This window comes from Gymnoscopelus braueri (genome assembly GCF_963280865.1).
Source record: "Gymnoscopelus braueri genome assembly, chromosome: 2".
NCBI lineage: Eukaryota > Metazoa > Chordata > Actinopteri > Myctophiformes > Myctophidae > Gymnoscopelus > Gymnoscopelus braueri.
In genome coordinates, this window is record NC_137604.1 from 23,865,326 (window position 1) to 23,882,753 (window position 17,428).

At 43.8% G+C, this 17,428-nt stretch overlaps 1 protein-coding gene across 8 annotated transcripts in view; it reads left to right on the forward strand.

The window, feature by feature from the left end:
• LOC308104333 (nuclear factor 1 X-type-like) overlaps positions 1–17,428 on the forward strand; it is a gene marked incomplete at its 5' end in the record, with an annotated part of 154,323 nt that overhangs the window by 40,684 nt on the left and 96,211 nt on the right. For 5 of the 8 annotated variants that reach the window (XM_080454743.1, XM_080454749.1, XM_080454744.1 and 2 more), the window contains one exon: positions 7,709–8,240. In XM_080454743.1, the coding sequence (XP_080310869.1) occupies positions 7,709–8,240 (532 nt within the window). Of the gene's footprint in view, positions 1–6,170; positions 6,866–7,537; positions 8,241–17,428 lie in introns of those variants that run through there. The other 3 variants (XM_080454742.1, XM_080454747.1, XM_080454746.1) reach the window with 2 other exon arrangements.

Below are 17,428 nucleotides of genomic sequence, written 5' to 3' on the forward strand. Positions count from 1 at the left end.
ACAGCTTTTGATTCAATGTATTTTTTTCATATTTGCATTATCCAAATAGGCTATGCAGACGAAAAGAATGCAGAAGGCCTGCTGCTGTGCTTAATTGTTTATCATTTAACGAAAGAAAACGTGTGATTTTGCAATTATTACCTTATTCATCAATTTATAACAAACACAAAATATTTTTCCTAGAAGCTCATATAGGCTATTTTCGTCGTTTTAGATATATGACATAAGCACATGATCATCAATATGAATTATTGGCATGAATTAATAAGCATGACTCACGCAAATTCGTTAGCCTATTTTCCGTTAGCGATGTTCTTTTTAGTCTATTATATAGTCTAACCAAGACATTTTAAGCCTATTTATTCTCTCAGCTTACATTTTTTGAATAGTAAAAAATGACTTACGTGTCAAGCCAGCCAGGCTGTTTAGTGTGTGTGAGGAAATGGTTGAGTCAAGTTAATCCTCAGCTATCGCTCAGGTGCGTGTCGTGTGTGCACTGTGTGTAGTCTAGGCCAATGGTGTAAAGTAGTAACTAAGTACATTTACTCAAGTTCTGTACTTATGTACAATTTTTAGGTATTTTTACTTTCCAATTTTCAATACTTTTCCTTCTTACATCTCAGAGACTTTTCCTTCATACATCTCAGAGACTTTTCCTTCATACATCTCAGAGACAAATATTGTATTTTTACTCCACTACAATTATATGAAAACTTTAGTTAGTTACTTTGCAGATATAAATGATTACATTATAAAACATACACTAACCACTTTAGCCCTATTTGTTACATAGGCTATTTGAATATAGCAGATCTACAAGCTCACAAGCGTCACTTTTACTTTTGGTACTTAAAGTATATTTTGATGCCAATACTTTTGTACTTTTACTCAAGTAGGCTAACATTTTGAACACAGTCCTCCTTTTACTTGTAACATGTTATATTGTGGTATTGCTACTTTTACTTAAGTAAAATTACTTGTGGAGAAGAGTACTTCTTCCACCACTAGTCTAGGCCTATACAAATAATTCATCCAGCAACAAAAGAAATATTTCAGTGTCAGGTGACTCACTCACAGCCAAGGCGTTGCCATCAGATGTGGTTTGGAACTTTGGATGCTATACGGTAATAATACGGAATAGGTATGGCTTCATCTTTCCCCTTAGTTTAGTTTAGTTTAGCGCTTCTTTGGCATTATTTAGTTTCAGGCCCCCATTTCTCCAGTTTACATCATGTATTGTTCACGTGTTTGGCAGGTTGTTGAGGAGCCGCGTGTTGATTTTGAGTTTCAGTGTGTCTGACGGAATACCAAAACGCTCGCCCCAAAACACAGTCGCCCCGGGGCAAATCCGGCGGTATTCACCTGGTATTCCCAAACGTAACCTCAGTAAAACGGTGCCAAAAGTAAAAAAAACTAACCTTATTCCTAAACTTAACCTCAGTAAAACTATGGCTAACCCTAAACTTATTTCTAACCTTATCCTCAATAAAACAAATACAAGAACCACTGACTGGTCCGCTAAAGAAATGGGGGTGAGCGTGTTTTGGGGTGAGGCTTTCCGGTTACCGTCTGACGTTATGCAGGCCGCTCCGCTCACGTGGAGCTGCACAGGAAAACCCTCAGTGTTAATAAATGGACCGAAAATATCTATTTGACACTCTCAGAGAGAGAGAGAGAGAGAGAGAGAGAGAGAGAGAGAGTTAAATTAGGCTACGTTTTAGTATTTTCCAGTGCAGACAGCAGGTGAAATGTGTAATATTGTTGCGTGGCAGGCAGAAAGCTGACCTATTTGGCTGCGTGGCAGAGCAGACAGGCCCTGCAGTAAGAACACAGAGTTTCCCTCACGTGGAGTGTGGAGACAGCCGAGACACGACACACACAGAAGGACAGACGGGACAAAAGACATCAATAGAGTAATGCACTGGTCTGGTGAGATATATATAAGTCCTCTATATCTGCCATGTGTTTCCCAAACACTGGGTCGGGACCCATTTGTGGGTCGCGAACAGATTTGTATGGGTCACGAGTAAATATAATTTATTTTATTTTATTATTTTCAAAAGAGTAATGGAAAAAAGGTGAAATAATTTTTTTTCAGAGATTACAATGATTTCAAAAAATGTTCAAAAGAACTTCATATTTGAAAAAAAATAAAATACACTTTTAAAGAGGAGGCTAGCCTATTGAAAATAGCAGATCTACAAGCTCACAAAGACTCCGGCTATTTTCAATAGTTTGGGTCCTGGGCTGGGGAAACATCACATTTCTCGTTTGGGTCTCGAGCTTAAACGTTTGGAAATCAGTGCTCGATAGTGTAGCTACTATAGGTCACCGCGGGGTTAGTTATTTTTACTCTCGGCAAAGCTGGATTTTGCATTTTTTTCTTCTTTTTCCTATATGAATTCTGGCACCGCAAGCAAACTATATAGCAGCCAATAGCGTCTGTTCATCTCCCTGCATGCTGTCTAGGATATTTGTAAGTCTCTTTGGCAAGCGTTTCAGGGACGGCAGACACAACGAGGTCTTTTTTAAACGTAGACACTTGAATGGACGCATCAGGCTTGAGAGGTCTTTTGAGTTGCTGTGGCTTTCATTTAAACCGGGCAGTGTGTTTTCAGAGCTGAAGTCTGACGGCAGCTGACGTTTGCTCAGGTTTGGCGTCCCATGCTTGTTTTGGCCTGCAAGTAAGGCCTATAAGGTCTCTATATAACATTTAGAAACAAAACAGGGTTGGATTTTTTTTTTCTAAAAACGGATTTATTTCAGATTTGGCCTTTTCCAGCTATTAGTTCATATAGGCCTATTAAAGGACTTAAAAGTTCCCTTTTTAATTCATTGATGTAGGTTTACTGCATGTGGTGCATTTGGCTCAAAACTGTATTGGTAGGCCTAAACATCAGGCCTTTGTCTTTTTAGTTGGCAGTCATATTATAATTATTGACCCCTTTTGAAAACCCTTTTTTCCCCTTTTCTTTTTCCTGGTGACCCTGGGCATGGCTCTCATTAGTAAGATTGTATAGCAAGTTAGCAACCTAAGAGTGAGGAACATTTAGCCTGCAGGACAAAGGTCAGTGTTTTAGAATGACAGATCATGGCCTGCAGAGATAAGATGAGCTCAATCGCAGCTATTGCAGAACACAGATACCTACAGTATGGTTTGAGCCCCAGGCACGAATTACTGCCTTCATTTCTGCTGAGCATAATTTGGGGGAAATAGAACAAATATGGCCTAACAAGCTAGAAGAAGAAATACTGGTTTTTAAAATTATATAAATTGACCATATTAAATAGTAGGGTGCCTCGGAGACCCAGTTCTTAGCCAAAATAATAAAAACTTTTACTTTGATTGCAAATTGTGCACAGGCCTCAGTGCTTAATGTGTAGCCTATTTTATGCGGTTGTATATTATTCAGCATTTGGTCCAACTTATGATCATAACAGGCCTGGCAGTGTTATTTTACTAAGATGAAGCTTGCTTGAAGCACATTTTGATGTCCAAATAGGCTTAGTATTTGAGATATTATGGATTAATTTCACAGTAAGCTTTTGCTAAATTTCCAGCACTTTCATTAGATGAAGAAATAATGACATTTATACTCCTGAAATATATTTAAAAAGAATTACATGTTCCACACACAACAAAGAGAGTTAAGCTGCGGCAAAGGATCTTGGATTTATTTATTTAATTTATTTATTTGATCTGCTTGTGGATCGCCTGCTATGTGCAAAGAGTAATAATAATGTCCTGATAGCCCCTCATTTTACTGTCCACCTATCATTGGACAGGCCAGATATAGGTCTCAAACACACCTGGACCATTATTGTGTTTACAACTTAGTATTTACAAAAAAGTACACCCATTCACTTTCATCAAAACATTTCCCCCTCATTCTATTTCACCCATCTTTCTTGCCACTTCATCTTCCCCATTCCCATATTTTTCATGTGATCCAGGATGGCCGCGCGAGGCAAGCATATGCCTGCCTGTGATGTGATCGGCACTCAGCCCGGTCTGGCCTCGTGTAGATGTGCTCTGCCCCCGAGCAGCAGCATCTACAAGCTAGCTAGCCAGCTGACGAGCTAGCCGACTGGCCATTCTCTGACCAGCTATAGCCAGTCGCTGACCAGCTAGCCAGTCGCTGACCGGCTAGCCAGTCACCGACCAGCTAGCCAGCTTAGCTGGCCTACCCAACAGTTATTCACCCAGGCAAGCCAGTGATACGTCCAACAACCTAACATTCAGCCTGCTAGCCAGCCAGGCTGTGGCTTCCCAGTTAAACAGGGACAGCAGGACCTGGCCCGGCTCTATGTGATGGCCCTGGGAGCCAACCAGAGGACTCTGGACTTTGTAGGGGGTTCACACACACACACACACACAAGCCCGGCCTGCCGCACGGCGGGGGGTTTCAGCTCGCAATCAAATGACTGGTCCTTCAACTTGGCCACGACGAGCAAGCTTGTTGTATCTGCCCGCTGCCTTGGTTCCAATTTTGACAATGTCTTTTAATTCCTTTGAACCTGATGTGTAATCATGTAATTTTACTCCGCCTGAATGACCAAATGCATTATTATTTTGTTATTGATTTTTTTGGAAACACTAAGAATGGCATTTGAACATATTCACAATGGCGAGATTGAATGATTGTACCTAAATTGTTTCACAATCAGCCAGCACATAAATCTATTACTTTAAAAAAAAAAATTGTATCAGATTGGTGTGTCCATCCTTTGTGTCTGAACCTTTCCTACTGTGGAGCAGTGGGAACCATTGTCTTTCTGTTCAGGCGATAAGGGTCAGACAATAAGAGAAGTTAAAGACGTTTCCAGGTCACCTACATAATCCTGAACTCCCCTGTGTCAACTGGTGTTCGTTTATAAAACAAAAAATCACAAGCAGATGTAATAGGAAGATGTTACAGACGAAAGATGAGCATTTCTCTTTTACAGAAACAAGTACGACATATCTAATTCTGAAAGCATTACTGTAGGCTAAGCCATGGGACATGCTATGGTCCATGTTGGGGAGATTTCATATCCAGTTTCCTTCATAAACGGCTTTATATCTATAGTCTACTTACGCGAAGTGTCCCTCCGTAGCATTTTCTGTCACCACTGTCAAGTGAGTCCTGTCTCTCGTGTGCAAAGGGGATTGCTCTCCAATTTGCTAACAGAAACTTTTAATGTGTTTCCGTGTCTGTGCTGTCTGGATTTTTGAAGTGGGGTGAAAATAAATAAATAAAGGAGCGGGCCAGTTTGGATGTGAGAGTGCATTTTGAAACAGGAGAGCATGTTTTTGGATGGTATTTTTTGTTTGGGGGGAACGGGTTCTTTTGCCCCCCCACCCTTCTCTCTCTTTGTTTGTGTGGTAAATCCAGGAGCAGCTGCTGGTCTGAGGGTCTAGTGGGATTTTGGGCCTGTGTTTTCTCATGCCATCCAGTGCCAAGGTGGTGTAATGCGAGTGGAGAGAGAGAGGGGGGGGGGAGAGAGAGAGAGAGAGAGAGAGAGAGAGAGAGAGAGGCAGTGAGGGGGTTGTTTCTGGAGAGGGAGGGGGGATGCAGTTGGGGAGCGAGCGAGTGGTTTGATGGGACGGTAGTGACCATGCTGGTGACGAAGGCAGGGGTGGAGGCGGAGGTTTTGGGAGGCGGGTGCTGCTGTCTGGGTTGGATGCATGTAAAATTAATATCCTCTGGACTTTGCCTTTGCACTAGATTGGAACTTGTCTATTTGGCTAATGACGTACCTTCTGCCTGCAACGCACACAATCGCCTTCTCTCCCTCCCTCCCTCCCTCGACTCCCTCCTGTCCCTCGCTCTTTATCTTTCTCTCTCGCTCTTTCCCTTCTATCTCTCTGTGTCTCGCTCTCTCCGCTACCAGCCACCAACCAACCACCCGCCTCCCCTCCCCCTCATCCCTCTCCCTCTGCCATCTCTCTCTTCCCTCCCTTTCAATGCTGAGAGCGTGCGTATTGGCTGGGCTGTTTGAGACTCGGTGCCAAATAGGTGGGCCCTCTGCGTGTTGGCACAGACTCAGTCAATGGTTAGAGAAGGAAAGTGGAGAGGAAGAGAGAGGCAGAGTTGGAGAGAAAGAGGGGGAAAAAAGAAGCTGCACTCGGGTTTGCCAGCGGTCGTACACACTCTTCCAACATTGATTCCATCCTCTTGTTTTTTTTTCTCTTCTTCTTCTCCTCCGTCCGACCCCCCCACCCCCCTTGTCCGATTCTCTCATTCTCTCTCTCTCTCTCTCTCCGTGAGTCTTATGCAGAGCCTACAGATCTGAACCAATAGCACGCTCCGCTTTGCCAAGCTTTTTTTCCCTCCCCTTTTTGTTATCAAGATCTTTTTTTTTTGTAAATTTTCGCGAGCAACGGTATTTTTAAACATTTTTTTGGGGGACTTTTTCGTCATTTTTGATGATATACTTGGTGCATTTTTACCACGTGCATACAAAGGCTTGTTGTTTTTATTTTTGTTTTTATTTTTGTTTGTTTGTTTTAGAGAGAGATTGTTGAACTTCCGTGCACTCTACTTCTGTTGTGCTCTTGAACAGCACATCTCCACCAGCTCCTGCTACAGTACCTCCTGTGTTTCTTTGCTGGTATTACACTGCAAAACCCTTTGGCCTGTCGCCTCTTTCACAATTCTTTCCCCACGCTGATTTTATTGGACAGTTTGTCAGCCTTGCTCTTTGCACATTTTTTCATCCCAATTTTATTTTTCCCCCCTCTGTCTTTGCTTGTCTAATATCATGCAGTATTAGTTGCAGCTTTTGTTTTTGACTCAACAGCACAGTCACCAGTGAACTACTTTAGTTGAGGTATTTTATTTTTTTTGCAATCGGCGTGAATTTATGATGAGAGAGCAAAATGGTAACTACCATGTTTTTCTTTTTCTTATTTATACCACTTGTGATTTGTATTAACTGTTGGTGATTTAGTGTGTGTGCGCAAAATCTTTCATACATTTTGGATGACATGTTCTACGCAGTATTTATATTACAAAATTGTTGGCAGTGTTTTTAACAATTATTTGGCATGAGATATGTTGCGAATAAGTCAATTTGTATTTTACTGTAGTGTTACGTGTCTACAATTCTTTTTTTTATATATTTAAAGTTGACATTTAACCCCTTGTAAAATAAAGGTTAATCTGGTAATCTTCCCTTCTTTTGGAATTATAACATATTTTAATATTTTATTTTCAGACATTATGACTATACTGAAGCGACTTAATTTACAAATAACATATTTGTTTGTATTATTTTGGTGATATATTCAGATATAATCACATTAATTTCATTTGAACAAAAAGAAGGAAAAATAATCCAGTAGATAATTTATTAGTGTTTTTCAACTGTCAGCATTGTGTTTTATGAAGTGTGTTGTATGTGGGATGAGTCTGCGTTAGGCTGAGAGTGCAGCATTTCTCTCCCTCTCTCTCCCTCTCTCTCTCTCTCTCTCTGTCTCTGTCTCTCTATCTCTCTCTCGACGCCTCTCGCTCATTCTCTCCCTCTGCTCCCACAGAGCAGGCGCCGCTCCTCCATGCTGCGCGCCGGTGCTAACTGCCTCTCCTCTCTCTTCCCCTCCTCACCCCCGCTCCCTCTCTCCCCCTCCTTCTCTCCCCCGTTCTCGCCCTCTCTCGCCACCTCCTCCTCCTGTTACCCCCCCTCCTCCTCCTCCGCCCTCCCCCTCTCCTCCGCCTCCCTCATTCAGGATGAATTCCACCCCTTCATCGAGGCCCTGCTGCCCCACGTGCGCGCCTTCGCCTACACCTGGTTCAACCTGCAGGCCCGCAAGCGCAAGTACTTCAAGAAGCACGAGAAGCGCATGTCCAAGGAGGAAGAGCGCGCGGTGAAGGACGAGCTGCTGGGCGAGAAGCCCGAGATCAAGCAGAAGTGGGCGTCGCGCCTGCTGGCCAAGCTCCGCAAGGACATCCGGCCCGAGTTCCGCGAGGACTTTGTGCTCACCATCACGGGGAAGAAGGCCCCCTGCTGCGTGCTGTCCAACCCCGACCAGAAGGGCAAGATCCGCCGCATCGACTGCCTGCGCCAGGCCGACAAGGTGTGGCGGCTGGACCTGGTGATGGTCATCCTGTTCAAGGGCAGCCCCCTGGAGAGCACGGACGGCGAGCGGCTGGTCAAGTCGCCCCAGTGCTCCAACCACGGCCTGTGCGTCCAGCCGCACCACATCGGAGTGGCCGTCAAAGAGCTGGACCTGTACCTGGCCTACTTCGTCCACTCGCCAGGTACGCACGCGCGCACACGCGCACACACACACACACACACACACACACACACACACACACACACACACACACACACACACACACACACACGTACACGTACACGTACACGTACGCACATTCATTTAACTGTGTACAAATTGGATGAATTAATTACAGATTTTACTGTGTAGATTTACACATACTTTGCATGTTCATATCATACATAAACACAGACACACACATCAACATCATCATCACATTATACCACGTATACATTCTTATTATGCAGAGCACATCTAGACCAACGGACTGATACAAACACATAAAAACAAAGGCTCACAACTCGGTAAGCTAGACAAATATGCCAAACTAAGGCAGTTAAAATGTTTGGCTATATTTTTCTTCTTTGGATACATCCATAATTTTTGTAAATATTTATTTTATTTTATTTTTCTTGACACGGCCCTGTTAAGAGCCCAGCTATGATTAATATATCATACGATGGAATGTGGATTTACAGCCGTTTAATAATTCCAACCAAATGCTAAAGACATTTGTTCAGCAGGCCCTTGGAAATATGTGTTCACACAGTGAGACATTTTTTGCGAGTGCTGTATATGTGAGTGCATTTTGTGTTTATGGGAGAGGGATTGCGTGCCTGTGTGTGAGAATGTATGTTTACGAGACAGTGTACTGCCGCCATCAAACAGTGCGTTTTTCGTGTGCAAAAACATTTTGTGTCTGTTTATGAGGTTGTATTTTGTGTGTACTCTGTCTGTCACTCAGAAAGCCTGTTGTAGCCAAGGATCGTCAGTTGGCCAGAGCCCAGTGTGTGTGTGTGTGTGTGTGTGTGTGTGTGTGTGTGTGTGGGTGTGTGCGTGTGCGTGTGGGAAAAGCTACGAGTTTCCTGCACTATAGGCTGCACCTGTGTTTTTTGATTGTCTTAACAGCAGTACACACACACACACACACACACACACACACACACACACACACACACACACACACACACACACACACACACACACACACACACACACACACACACACACACACACACACACACACACAGACAGACACACGGACAACATTTACAGACACAAATCATATTAAAGCCAGTATCACAGCCATGGTCATACACAAAATAACGCACGATAATTCAGTGTGGGGTGAAGAAAAACCCTAAATATTATTTGTAGACACAGTTTTGCACACAGATTTAATCACCATCGCGTACACACACCCACACACAGCCAATATCCACAGCATGCATATTCAGCCAAAGACTATTATAGATTCAGTTTGATACAGCCAAACATTGTTGTATCTCAGCCACCGTCGTGGATACACACTGATATGGCCAAAACAACATTGTAGGCTGTCATGTTGTGCATAGTATACACGCATAGCCAAAGGAATGGCTCAGTTGTAGCTTTTCCACTCATAGCCAGAAACACTGTCTCACACACGTCGCACGCACACGCACACGCACACGCACACACACACACACACACACACACACACACACACACACACACACACACACACACACACACACACACTCGTCACAGCCAAAAGTAACCTCCAATACTACTTTTACTGGCCACATAACGCGTACAAACACATATGCATGACCTAATATTATCTCAGCTGGAAGTTTCTGGAAATATCAAATACTGACTCACCCCCAGATCCACACATAACACATTACACACACTCCCCTAGTTGCTGCCCAAGTATACACATGCCGCTGTGTAGGTGAAACTCCTTCAGCGCGAAAGAAAATGATTGTAACCAAATGCTATCGCAGCCGTGTCTCTCTCTTTCTCTCTCTCTCTCTCTCTCTCTCTCTCTCTCTCTCTCTTTCTCCCTCTCTCTCACACACGCATGCATGCACTCATGCACGCACGAGCACACACACACACACACACACACACACACACACACACACACACACATGCACACCAGCATGGTCCTGGCCAAACACCTCAAGCTGCCCCAACCGAACCCTGGCAGCAGCTCGGGGCTCACTGTGCTGGCCTGTGTGTGGCTCTGATAAACCCTGGGCAGCCGGCAGCTCTGCCATCCATGGGGGAAATCTGTGTTACTGTGTTATACCTCCCACTAATTTAATTCTACACAAAATTATTACTCATCATTTATTTGTGCTCGATTTGAGTGATTAACCTAATGCACCACGATTGTTACTGTAAAATAAATTGTCAGACGCCTCGTTAATTAGAACTGTAATTCATTGTGGAAATTGTGGCTTAGCGAATGGCATTAGAAGAGCAATTGAATTTGGGGATTTTACAATATTTCGCAGCAATCACTTTTATTTTGTAGGGCTTTTTTTTTGGTCAGTTGCCAATTAATTATCCGCTAATGTGTGACGTGTTTTTGAAACAGATATAGTTATTTCTTGAAACTATAGTCTTATATGATTGTGTACAATTTGCAGGCGGTTCATGTAATTAATTATTGCAATTTAAATAATAATATATGGAAGGTTGCTGGCTTACAGTTGGCAGTTACTGGTACAGGGGGGGGAAACACATTGGAGATAATTATTACCAATAAGTAAATATTTAATAAATAATTGAATTGTCCTGTATTATTGCATTGGTTGTATTGTAGACTGAAGATGTAATATTCCATTTCTATATGGTTTCTATATGGCTGTGAATGTATGTGATATTAAGACTATAGGGTTGATCAGTGGTGAGTACATAATAGTGTACTCACCAATATTGTACACAGTAAAAATCCTGAGTGTCAATTTAACCCTGTGAATGTAAAAATGGACAGGTCCATTTTTATACTCTTACAGTTCATATGGAGAAATAACAAAAATAAATGTAAGTATTCTAAGTACTATTTTACACAGCTGTAAAAAGCCTCAAGGTTAATTCAACTCTGACCGGTGACGGTCCATTTGGTTACATTTGCACACTCTCCATACTCGAGATTTTACAGTGCACACACAATTACAGCCTGTGATGTATTTATTTCACCATAGAGTCCAACGCGACTGTTTACAGTGTGTTGTTTGTTTTGTCACTTTCCCGCTGCAGCCGCCCGTCGCTACAGTACTTAACGGTTTACAACGCATGCCATTTTCTCCACTGCTCAGGGGGGGGGGGCTGAGTCCGTTGCAGTGCCCATTCATAACGTGAGCTCACACTGCAGTGGCCCTGCTCTCTCTCTTATCTTATCTGGCTTATCCAGTGTGCCCTGGCACATTTATCTGCCTCCAAAGGACCTCGGCTCAGTTGAGCTCCTGGTGGGAGGGAGGGGGAGAGAGAGAGAGAGAGAGAGAGAGATAGAGGGAGGGAGGGAGAGAGAGAGAGAGAGGGGAGAGAGAGAGAGAGGGCAAGCCCCCCTGTCTGCCAATCTGCCTTAGGGCCCACCATGCTGCCACCGAGCTCATATAGGCCTATTTTTACTTGCCATAGTGTGACAGTTTAAGGTGTGTGTGTGTGTGTGTGTGTGTGTGTGTGTGTGTGTGTGTGTGTGTGTGTGCGTGTGTGTGTGTGTGTGCGTGTGTGCGTGCGTGTGTGCGTGTGCGTGCGCGTGTGCGTGTGTGTGTGCGTGTGCGTGTACTATACAAACCTCTAGACTTGTGTTCCAGCCTTGTGTAATGTCTGTCTACTGCGGCGGTGTGCCTGTGGCTTTGCCTACGTTGAGCACCGAATGGCTAGATGTGTGCTCATTTGCTTGTTTGTTTTGCGTTCTTTTTTTGTTCTTTGTCGATCTTTAGCATTTCCGTCTCTTTGATCTCTACCACACTTTTGTTTTGGTCGCCTTTAGACGTCACCCTCATTGTTGCTCTCATAGAGGTAAAGCTTTCCCCTGAACGCCTTTGTTTATCTTATCTATGAGAGAGAGAGAGAGAGAGAGAGAGAGAGAGAGAGAGAGAGAGAGAGAGAGAGAGAGAGAGAGAGAGAGAGAGAGAGAGAGAGAGCGCGCAGTATAAAGGAGAAGAGGCTATAATAGTGATTGTTCTGTTTGGCAGAGCCACAGCCCCACTGGTGTGGGAAGAAGACGTCTTGTGTTTTGTTTACGGCAGAGTGGCGAAAGCTGCCACGGGGAATCTCTGGGCTCGCTGTCATGGTTTCTCAGGCTGTCCTGCAGCCCGCCAGAACAGCCTGCAATTTAGCCAGCCAGCAACTCAGTCAGTCAGTCAGTCAGTCAGACGGCCTGCCCGCCAGCCAGCCCTCTGAGAAGCTCTCTGTTGTAGAGCCTAACACACCACCGCCGTAACACAACAAACTGCACTACGCGCACGCCTTTAGTTTTCACACAGTAAAATCCTTTAGTGTTCATCTAACTCAGAGTGAATAAAATGACCTTAATCGACCCCTGAGGTCTTTTTTACAGTCCGTTTTCCTGTTTTAAAATGGACCTTAAACTTATGTAATTTGTTGGAATGGAATTCCGCAGGGGTCTGTCTGTACTTGGTCCCCTAATTCCCCCCCCTCTGCGCCAAATCTCTTCCCTGAAATAGCAGATCTCCAAGGTCTGTTCACCCATTTTCGACTGAATTCTTTGAAAATAGGCGAGGGTTCAAGTGGTTAAACGAACAGACACTGAGGATTTTACTGGGCACCGGCACCACAATACACACCACCTTCTCCCTCCACGGCTAAGCACCTCAGATAGAGGAGAACAAACGAGACAGATCAACGTTGAACAATGTGATTTGCACGCTAGGAGAGAACAGAGATGGGGAACCTCGAGAAGGAGTGTGGCACAGCAGACGAGGGCTGTTATGCTGTGGTACAATGAGTAGAATGTTGTTTTTGTGCATTGTTGGAGTGACTGACTGACTGGCTGACTTGTGTTATTATGGAGATAGTGGTCTCTTGGCCTGGATGAAAGGTCTGCCAGCACACGCCACAGACTGGCAGGGTCACTTTGGAATGATCGGTGTGAACATGATGACTTGGTTTTCTAGTGCTATAGCGCATATCAGCAGAACTGTATTTGAATTGCTGTTTTGTCATTGAAACATTGTTCCCTTTTGTGAGGCTAACTATTGTATAGAGACCTGGTCAAATAGCCTACATCTTCACAGGTTTTTTAGCTTAACCACAGTTTGGGTCCTATAGTGTCCCTATTCTTGGCATGTCATATTAGGCCAAAATGTTGTTGAAGAGATTTGGCGTAGAGGGAAAAAAAGGAGGCGGTCAAGGATACACCCCTGGGGGACCCCAGTCAACGAAGAATATAGGTTTCAAGTGGTTAAATTCAGCACATCGCTGATTTATTCAAGGTTGGAAAAAATACGATACAGGGGGGAAAAAAATCATCATTGGCCATTCCAAAGTTAGCCCCACTTAGCATTAGTCATATTTTGGACATTATTTCCCATGGGTTTATTTTTGATTTCTCCCCTCAGTTTCTTTCATAACACTATAAGTATGATTATAAAAAGATGTTTCAAATGTGTTTCCAATCCAAAGCACAGTACAGGAAATTTGCAGTCACTCTTGAGGGAGGTGTGAAATGTGCTCCCCGTGCCATTTCTATCGTGACCCCTTCAGACACAGAGACGTATGTGTGCTCGATCCCGTCTCCTTCCTCGCTGTAGCGCGGGAGTCATGGGTTGGACGCCGTTGTGAGAAAGGCCGGTGAGAAATCTGGGCCAACTCGGACCAGCCCACTGACCACAGGAAGGATTCACAAATAAAAAACAGCTTGCACTCATCATCGAGGAAAACTCCCTGATTTTTATGATTTATGAGAGAGCGGGAAAGGCAGGGATCTGGGGGAGAGAGAGAGAGAGTGATGGCGAGAGAGAGAGGGAGAGGGAGAGAGAAAGGAAAAGTGATCCTGACAGTGAAAGCTGACATGATGAATGGTTCTGGATGCATTAAAAAGTTGACGGAATCCGTTTGATGAATTCACCAGGTCCTTGCTTCTCTATGCCCTGTTATTTTTTTCCTGCGAAAAAAGATCTGTTGTTAATTACTTCCTGCATCTCCCCGCTAGCTCCCATGACATCACAAGAGTTGAATTGTGTGTGTGCTCGCGCGCGTGCGTGCGCACGTATCTGTGTACTGTAGCTGCAGTGTGACCCCGAACAGTGAAGTAAGCGTTGCTGTGTTGTCGTTACTGGGTTTTGATTAAATGAGAGCTTGACAGAGGCAGACAGAGAGTGTGTCTCTCCCACTCCCGTCGGTCAAGCCTGTGGCTTTTGTTTTGTATATTGTGGGAACAGGGCCCATGGTGGCTAAGAAAAGCCCTCTGCATGCAGAGAGAGAGGGAGAGAGAGAGAGAGAGAGAGGGAGCAGTTTTGGCATCGAGAGTTGTCCGCCGACGGTTTGTGTTTAGCAAGGGCATCCTTGTGTTGCATCGTGAGTATACCTTCCATCCAGCAATAACGATGCTCTGACGTATCAACGCAGAGGATAGCATGGTCCATTAACGTGGCTAAATAGAGCACGCAGAGGCTGAATATACGGAGACACAAGAGACGCCACTTATTAGACTTATCAAGCAAAATGTGAGCTATTGGCGGCGGGAACAAAAAAACAAAAAGTCAGTTTATTTGGAGCGCGAAAGCATATTCCGAGCCAGCCAAAGCCCCGTTGTGAGCTCAGTCTCTTAAAACGCATGCATGCAAACGCATGTAGAAAACCCACTCACAAGCGCTGACATGCATGCTAGAGAGGCACACACTCTCGTATACGTACACTACACACAAACACACATGCACCAGGCTAACGTTGGGATTCGACAGAAATAGACCGTTCCAAAAAGGCAGGGTATCCTTTTATCTCATGAGACCATGATGACTGCAGAGCGAATATCCCCAAAAATTCTAATATTAGGAATGAAAGTCAAAGACGCTGCTATGTTAAAATGACTGACGAAAACACAGAACGGCACAGCTGCTTTGATTTTTATATGTCGCCCAGGTTTCTTTGAATCGTGTCTGATTTGGGAGAGAGAGAGCGGCCTAAAACCCCAGAACATTTCTGCATGATCTACCCCCCGACTGTGCCCTTTTGTTTGGGGGGGGGTTTGCAGTGTTGTATGGTAAACAGATTATTCCAGTGAAATCAGGAGTCTGTAGTCATGGCGAAACAGACAGACGAAGCAGTTTGTACAGTTTGGCTGTTCTCTTAGTTCTTTTCTCTTATCCCCCTATTTCTTTGTAATTACTTCTTCAGTCAGTCTTTTCCTGTCTCTCCTCAGAAGACCTTAGACTTTAAATGAGATGGGGAATTGGTTGAGGAGGGGGCAGTCAGTGTACACCGTTTCTTGGATTGGTTTGGAAAAGCAGGACACTGCTAAGCCGTTAAGAAATTGACGCGGACATTTTTTGGCACCGTATTCTCTGAAATTTCACAACAGAAGAGCGGGGTCTTATTTCAGCGTTTTAAAATAAGTGCCGCACATGTTTTCTCCATTACCAGTGGTGCTTGCTTTTAGCATCGCATGTTATTCTACTCAAACACAACACTGGAAATTTTGAATTATTGTTATCGTCTTTGTTTGGTAATTCATATTTTCCCCAAGTGGAAGTTGCATACTAGTACGTCAGATAAAGTTTCCATGTGGGAAAAAAGACACAAGTTTAGCGTATTAAAGTTCATTCATATTTTGCTGAAATTTTAAATGGATTTGTACAATTTCTACTAATCAGGCCTGTCCAGAGTTCACTACTTAAGCCCTATTTTATACTTCATTGTATAGTGCTATTTTTCAAAAATAAAGGAAAACAAGCATCTACAAGCTTACAATGTGTTGCATTGCGTTGTGAGCTTGTGGATATTGTCAATATTTTGGAACATTTCGGAAACCTTTTAAAAATGTTCTTCTATACTGACATGTCCAAAATAGGGATACCAGGGTTAAAGTGGTTAAACTGGCAGTTTGAACCCGTAGCAAATATTTCATTCTGGCTAAGGGGAGAAAAGGGGGTTTTGTTCTGTGCCGCCGTGCCCAGCCTAATACCTACTGTTGAGATTTAATTACACATTTAAACACATTAATGATTGTTAAATAAAAATGGGCGTAGGCTAAGCTAAGCACACAGTGATAAAACTTGCATTCTTTAGTTGAGCTGAGTGGGCTCTTTTGGGTTTTTTATTTGGAAAAATAACGAGTGAGAGCGAGAAAGGAGAAAAAGAAAAGGGGGGGAAGCGTAAGGAGAAGGCGAAGGGAAGAGAAGAAAGGGGTAATTGAGAGGAGAGAGAGTCAGAACCAGCGAGGGGGTGGTATTGTCTGTATTAATACTGTGTCTTCCCAGCGCCTCGCCTCTTTTCAGGCTTTTGTAGCGGCGCCAACCATGAAATGTGCCTGTCCCCGAAAACCATATACCCGCTCTGGAGGGTTCCCCCGACCTCAGAGGGAGGAAGAGGGAGAAGTGCGGAGCGCGGTGGTCAGTGTTAGCAAAGCTAGCTACAGTAGCTATAACGGCTCCAGGGCCAGGCCAGCCAGTAACCAGGGAGAAGCCAGGGAACATGGCTTATTCACTGGGCTGCACTCACAGCAAGACCCTGGCATCTGCTGCCTCGTCTGGCAATTAATGCTATTCACTATACCACAGAATGCTGCTCCTGTTAGGATGAGAGTTGTGATGCCGGCTTTTAACCACATTAACCCTGGCGTCCCTATTTTGGGCTTTTTCTTTTCTTTTCATTTCTATATTGTTTTGATTTTCAGAAATTGCTAAGTATAACAAACAAAGTATATAGTGCTTAAGTGGTTAAATACACTTTCTTTGTTATTTTTTCTTTTGTGTGTGTGTGTGTGTGTTTAAAAAACGATAACACAAGAAAAAATAACAACTCCCCCCCGTTAGGAAGCTGGTATGGCTCGGCCTCTGTTGCCGAATACAATTTGTATTCCAAATTGAGAAGAAATATATATATATGTTACGAAACAAATTATCTTTCCACATATTTTTAGTTTCCATTCGTGGGTTGAAGAATAAAGGGATTATTATGTAGGCGAGTTTAGCACAGCGATGATGTCTAATGGAGAAAAAACCCAGAGTTCTAGCTCTGCAGTAGTTGTGTCGGCGGGTGCTTTTGGCACGATGCTATCTCCGTCTGTGGAAGATGCCAAATTTTCACACACCACCCCTGCCAACCTACTCCTTCTGATCCTCTCTTTCTTCTCCTCTCTTTTCTTTTCTTTTCTTTTCTTTCTTTCACTTGCTCCCCTTTTTCTTTTATTCCTCTTTAGGTTACAAA